At 38.1% G+C, this 7,500-nt stretch overlaps 1 protein-coding gene across 1 annotated transcript in view; it reads left to right on the top strand.

The window, feature by feature from the left end:
• Positions 1–7,500, top strand: part of il2rb (interleukin 2 receptor, beta) — a 10,380-nt gene that overhangs the window by 533 nt on the left and 2,347 nt on the right. The window contains exons 3-7 of the mRNA XM_030793352.1: positions 236–347; positions 1,016–1,082; positions 1,263–1,295; positions 3,988–4,198; positions 6,436–6,529. Of these exons, the coding sequence (XP_030649212.1) occupies positions 236–347; positions 1,016–1,082; positions 1,263–1,295; positions 3,988–4,198; positions 6,436–6,529 (517 nt within the window). The remainder of the gene's footprint in view (positions 1–235; positions 348–1,015; positions 1,083–1,262; positions 1,296–3,987; positions 4,199–6,435; positions 6,530–7,500) is intronic.

The raw sequence follows: 7,500 nt of genomic DNA on the forward strand, positions 1-7,500 counted from the left end.
TGTGATGGATCAGAGAAACATATCCATAGTGAAATGTTTTTTCAGCTTTTTGAAATAATTTTAAAGTCCACTCTGGTAACCTGTCACAAATTCAAAAATGAATGCAGTTAATCCAGAGAATGATGCTCATTGTGATTGATGTCTTTATTCATCACTTCAGGTCTGCCTTAAACTGAATGTCGCTGCTGTACAGAGTTATGGCAACTATGGTAACAGCCTTTATCTGTCTCCACAGGTCTGTCCTGTGTCAATGATTACATCACTAACATCTCTTGTGTGTGGCACAACCTGGGGCAACATGCAGACTGCTATCTCCATGGAAACAGAAGTACTTTCAAAGGCCTAGTGTAAGGACCTGCAGTCCAGGATAGACCGCCGTGATTGTTTCAGTCTGTCGTAGTCTGACTGGCATTTAGATTAATTCAATTTAATTGATTTGCCATTTAGATGACATTTATGATATGGAATCGTCTCTGCAAAGGAACTAGTAGGTTTCAGGGTCACATCTTGGAGAATATGTCAATATTCTCTTGGAGAATATGTATTTATAACTATAGAATGTATTAATAACTATAGAACACATTAATAGCTATAGAATGCATTAATAGCTATAGAACACATTAATAGCTATAGAATGCATTAATAGCCATAGAGCACATCGATAGCTATAGAATGCATTAATAGCTATAGAATGCATTAATAATCACAGAATGCATAATAGCTCTGGAACACATTAATAGCTATAGAATATCTAAATAACTATAGATTGTATTAATAGCTATAAAATGAATTAATAGCTATAGAATGCATTATTAACTGTATTTTTTACTACCGTAACATAAAATCAACTGGGGACAAATTTTTGCGTTTATGCATTTGTGCATGTTTATTTGGCTGCCTGTTCTTGTGCTTGTGTGTGTGTGTGTGTGTGTGTGTGTGTGTGTGTATTTGTGGGTGTTCTATGCGTGTGTACTTGTGTCCCTGTGTGAATGTGTTCCTGTGTTTCTCCCTGTAGCCAGCGCAGTTGTAAACTAAACCACACAGCTCCCTCGTCCCGAGGCTGTAGTATCGTCTATGACATGGTGAGTGACCAGCAGTTAATGTATTTAGTGAGTAATCAGTTATAACAGGTTATTGCAGTCTGTCTGTCTCATCTACATTCCATGCATGTGTAGCTTATTTGAGATTCCAGTAAAACATAGGAAACAAGTTTTACTGAGATCTTCTTGTGCTCTCTCTCTCTCTCTCTCTCTCTGTGATAGCAATTTGTTTTTCCAGAACAGATAGAGTTGGAGGTAAAATGTCAAGGAAAAGTGGTGTTTGAAGATCAAAACTACCGGCCTGGACGCCATGGTGGGTGTTTTATTCTCTCTGAAATATTTTTAATGACACTTAAAATTGTGAGTGGCATAAATGAGAGTAGTGAGAGTAAGATGTAAAATGGGAGAAACAGGGCTGCCACCAACCAAAGATTTTCCCAGTCGACTCATAGTTGCCAGTTGACTCGTAGTTGATAGTTTAAGCCATTAGTCATTGTGTGTTTATGATATTAATTTAATTATTTAAATATGTATATTTCTGGGGCATCAGAAAATGGTTTGAGTTCCAGGGCTGAGAAAAAATGGTAAAAGAACATTGTTAACACTTTGCTACATTACAGAGAAATACAAAACCGTAATAATGAGCCTTTAAAATATCAATTTTATAAGTACACACATGAATCTAGGCGCCTGTTAGGGACAATGCTAACGGCAGAAAAGCAGTAATGATAATGAATGCGTCGGAACAACCAGCAAGGTACGACAGAGTATTAGGACTACACTGAGGAAAAAAAATCTGAGATTTCGAGAATAAGGTCGTAATATTACGAGAATAAAGTTGAAATTTAGGGGGGAAAAGCCATAATATTACAAGAATAATGTTGTAATTTAATGAGAATAAAGTCATAATCAGAATGCAACATGAAAAAAGAGAAGAAAGAATTATAATCAGAATGCAACATGAAAAAAGAGAAGAAAGAATGAGACATAACATGAGAGATAGTGAGAATGAGATATAAAATGAGAGATAGTGAGATATGAAATGAGAGAATTGAGAATGAGATATAAAATGAGAGATAGTGAGATATAAAATGAGAGATAGTGAGATATATAATGAGAGATAGTGAGATATAAAATGAGAGGGAGTGAGATATAAAATGAGAGAGAGTGAGATATAAAATGAGAGAGTGTGAGATATAAAATGAGAGAAGTGAGATATAAAATGAGAGAGAGTGAGATATAAAATGAGAGAAAGTGAGATATAAAATGAGAGATGGTGAGATATAAAATGAGAGACAGTGAGATATAAAATGAGAGAGAGTGAGATATAAAATGAGAGATGGTGAGATATAAAATGAGAGAGTGTGAGATATAAAATGAGAGGGAATGAGATATAAACTGAGAGGGAGTGAGATATAAAATGAGAGAGAGTGAGATATAAAATGAGAGAGAGTGAGATATAAACTGAGAGAGTGTGAGATATAAAATGAGAGATAGTGAGATATAAAATGAGAGAGTGTGAGATATAAAATGAGAGAGAGTGAGATATAAAATGGGAGAAGTGAGAGTGAGATATAAAATGAGAGATGGTGAGATATAAAATGAGAGAGAGTGAGATACAAAATGAGAGGGAGTGAGATATAAAATGAGAGAGAGTGAGATATAAAATGAGAGATGGTGAGATATAAACTGAGAGAGTGTGAGATATAAAATGAGAGAAGTGAGATTGAGATTTAAAATGAGAGAGCTCTTATATGGAGAGTAACAGGCTGCAGCTCTAATTAATTTTTTAATTTATTCCTCTTTAAGTAAACTCATACCATTATGACAACAATAAGTACCATAATGTGTGTCTCTCACTCTCTCTGTGTTTGTGTTTGTGTGTGTGTGTGTGTGTGTGTGTGTGTGTGTGTGTCTTGTTTTGTAGTTAAATTACACCCTCCTACTGCTCCTGTTGTGTCTGGAGGAAACATGTCATGGGACAAAGGCCGTCCATTCTCTGACTTTATTAAACAATATGAGTTCGAGCTACAAGTCACACAGGCTGACCTGCAATGGCAGGTATGTGTGAGGAAACAGCATACTCATGTGTATATGTTTGTGAGTGTGTGTGTGTGTGTGTGTGTGTGTGTGTATGTATGTATGTATGTATGTGTGTGTGTGTGTGGGTGTATGTATGTATGTAAATGTGTGTGTGTGTGTGTGTGTGTGTGTGTGTGTGTGTGTGTGTGTGTGTATGTATGTATGTATGTATGTGTGTGTGTGCCATCTATGTAATAGTAAATGTGAATTTATACATATGGACAAATGCAACTCTCTCTTTCTCGCTCTCTCTTTCTCTCTCTCTCTCTCTCTCTCTATTTCTCCCTCTCTCTGAACCATTATGAATAAATATTGTCATTCTACTAGTTTGTTTTACAAATTTCAGGATGACACTATCACATGATGTCTTTTTAAATTCTAATATTGCTTGTGAATACAGTATAAGTGTGTGTGTTCCAGATATTGTATAGACAGTGTAAATGTTTTTAAATGTGGTATATGTGGTGTATAGACAACATAAATGTATTTAAATATTGAATAGGTGGTGAATAGACAGTGTACATGTATTTAAATGTTGAATAAGGGGTGAATAGACAGTGTACATGTATTTAAATATTGAATAGGTGGTGAATAGACAGTGTACATCTATTTAAATATTGAATAGGTGGTGAATAGACAGTGTACATGTATTTAAATATTGAATAGGGGGTGAATAGACAGTGTACATATATTTAAATGTTGAATAGGGGGTGAATAGACAGTGTACATGTATTTAAATGTTGAATAGGAGGTGAATAGACAGTGTACATGTATTTAAATATTGAATAGGGGCAGAATAGACAGTGTACATGTATTTAAATATTGTCTATGGGGTGAACAGTGTGTGAATATGTTATACACGCAGGACCCAGGGTACATGCAGCGTACAAGCAGGGAGAGTCAGATCCAGCTGGATGAGATTGTGGAGCTGGGTAAGAAGTACCAGGCCCGGGTGCGGATTCGTCCCGTAGAGCCCAAGAGTGATGATCAGATCCAGGGGCAGTGGAGTGACTGGAGTCCTGTCTCCACTTGGCAGTCGACAGTTGGCAAACAGCTAGACAGCCCCTCTGTGCCAGGTAATCTCTCTCTCATTCTCTCTCTCTCTCTCTCTCTCTCTCTCTCTCTCTCTGTCTCTCTCTCTCTCTCTGTCTATCTGTTTATCTATCTGTCTGTCTAACTCCAGTAAAATGGCAATACAGCTGTGCACACACATATACACTCACGTTCCGCTTTACCAGAAACATTGGAACTACATTCCCTGGCCACTTTATGAGGCACACTGGCCTTATAGGTCTATCTGATAAATGAACAGTTACAAACCACAGCCCATCTGTGGCCATGCACATGTTGGCCACCCTCTACCTCATTCAGCACTGATCGGTTTCTGATCACAGGATCACTATTGATTGGATTTGAGTGGCATACCATTCTCAGTGACACTGACATGTTAGTGTTATGGTAGTGTCATGGCAGTGACATGGAAGTGTTATGGTAGTGAAACTGTAGTGTCATGGTAGTGTCATGGTAGTAACATGGTAGTGTCATGGTAGTGTTATGGTAGTGATATGGTAGTGTCATGGTGGTGATATGGTAGTGTCATGGTAGTGACGTGGTAGTGATATGGTAGTGTCATGGTAGTGATATGGTAGTGTCATGGTAGTGTCATGGTAGTGTTATGGTAGTGATATGGTAGTGTCATGGTAGTGTCATGGTAGTGTTATGGTAGTGATATGGTAGTGTCATGGTAGTGTCATGGTAGTGTTATGGTAGTGATATGGTAGTGTCATGGTAGTGTCATGGTAGTGTTATGGTAGTGTCATGGTAGTGTCATGGTAGTGTCATGGTAGTGATATGGTAGTGTCATGGTAGTGACGTGGTAGTGATATGGTAGTGTCATGGTAGTGTCATGGTAGTGTTATGGTAGTGATATGGTAGTGTCATGGTAGTGTCATGGTAGTGTTATGGTAGTGATATGGTAGTGTCATGGTAGTGTCATGGTAGTGTTATGGTAGTGATATGGTAGTGATATGGTAGTGTCATGGTAGTGTTATGGTAGTGTCATGGTAGTGATATGGTAGTGTCATGGTAGTGACGTGGTAGTGATATGGTAGTGTCATGGTAGTGTTATGGTAGTGACACGGTAGTGTCATGGTAGTGTCATGGTAGTGTCATGGTAGTGTCATGGTAGTAACATGGTAGTGTCATGGTAGTGTCATGGTAGTGATATGGTAGTGTCATGGTAGTGATATGGTAGTGTCATGGTAGTGACATGGTAGTGTTATGGTAGTGTCATGGTAGTGTCATGTTAGCGTCATGGTAGTGATATGGTAGTGTCATGGTAGTGTTATGGTAGTGTCATGGTAGTGTCATGGTAGTGACATGGTAGTGTCATGGTAGTGAAACTGTAGTGTCATGGTAGTGATATGGTAGTGTTATGGTAGTGTCATGGTAGTGTCATGGTAGTGTCATGGTAGTGATATGGTAGTGTTATGGTAGTGTTATGGTAGTGTCATGGTAGTTTCATGGTAGTGAAACTGTAGTGTCATGGTAGTGATATGGTAGTGTCATGGTAGTGACATGGTAGTGACATGGTAGTTTCATGGTAGTGATATGGTAGTGATATGGTAGTGTTATGGTAGTGTCATGGTAGTGTCATGGTAGTGACATGGTAGTGTCATGGTAGTGTCATGGTAGTGTCATGGTAGTGATATGGTAGTTATAATTCTGGGCTATTTCATCACATCACACATCACACATCACTACTGGGGTGAAAGTGGTCCACCACCCAAAAATAATAGTGGTCCTGTGGCCAGAGACTGACTAATATTTAAATTTCTAGGTAATGTGTGTGTGTGTGTGTGTGTGTGTGTGAGTATGTGTGAGTGTGTGTGTGTGTGTAAAAGGCCTGGTTCTGTCTTCTCCTTTTCCATAAAGATGACTGCTTAAAGCTTTAAGGCTTTAGTCCCTTAAGTAAAATGCGTGATTGTATTATACACATTTTACTCTAAACTGGGGAATGCTTTTTTTACTCTTAGCCTGTACTTTAACATTACAAACTGATGATGTGCTTGCTTAGCAGTACTCTTTGCATGCTGCCTGTATTTATATACATGTCTAATTCTCTAAGTGGTTACCAACACATCTGTTTAAACCAATCAGTAGTTAGTAAGCCTCATTAAGTGTACTGTTGTCTGCCTGTATTTATATACATGTCTAATTCTCTAAGTGGTTAACAACACATCTGTTTAAACCAATCAGTAGTTAGTAAGCCTCATTAAGTGTACTGTTGTCTGCCTGTATCTTGGTGGTGCAGATATAAATCAAGGTTTCTTACCGGGAGCTGTGGTTTTGGTGAGTGTCGTTGGTGCTATCTCTCTGGTTGCCTGTGTGATCTACGCACACAGCAGGTGAGTAAGACATCAGGGTGTGTGCATGTGCAGAGGAAAGCACATGTCTTGTCAGTTTGTGAATGTGTGTGGTATCTGTAAACATGTAATACCAATTTCAGCTAATATGAGCCGCTCTGTGTGTGTGGTACCACATCCTGAATCTGTATTTTATACTTCAGTTTGTGATTAACAGTGTACTGCACTGATTAATCACTCAAGACAGAGGCATTTATTTGACTCTCTGACTCCTATTTAAATGGGGGGATTGATAAAAAAGTGATATTGTGTATTGTGTGGTATGTAATATAAACTATATATGTTGAGGTATGTGATACAGTTATAGTGGTGAGGTATGTGATATAGTCACGCATGCTGAGATATGTGATATATAGCTATGTATTGTGAGGTATGTGACATAGTTATGTATGGTGAAGTATGTAATATAGTTATGTACAAACCCAACTCAGAAAAAGTTTGGATGGTATGGAAAATGCATATAAAAAAAGAAAGCAGTGATTTCTAAATTTATTTTGACTTGTATTTCATTACAGACAGTATGAACAGAAGATATTTCATGTTTTGTCTGGACAGCTTCATTTCATTTGTAAATACACATCCATTCCTGCCATTCAGGCCTGCAACACGTTCCCAAAACAGTTGGGATGGGAGCAGTTTAGGGCTAGTGAAGAGGTACAACAGTTAAATAATGGTGTGATTTGAAACAGCTGACTGTAATGATGGTTTGGTACAAAAGCAGCATCCAGGATTAGGGTTAGAGATGAGCCGGGGATGACCGCCACACAAACGCACGAGAAAGTCGTTGAAATGTTTAAAATGAAAATGTTTAAAATTAAAAGCAGTGTTCCTCACAGAAAGATTGGAAGGGATTTGGATATTTCATGCTCTGCAGCGCATAACATAATTAAAGGAGTGAAAGAATCTGGAGGAGTTTCAGTGCGTACAGGGCCTGGGTGCATGCCTACGCTGAA

Source organism: Chanos chanos, chromosome 16, assembly GCF_902362185.1.
Source record: "Chanos chanos chromosome 16, fChaCha1.1, whole genome shotgun sequence".
NCBI lineage: Eukaryota > Metazoa > Chordata > Actinopteri > Gonorynchiformes > Chanidae > Chanos > Chanos chanos.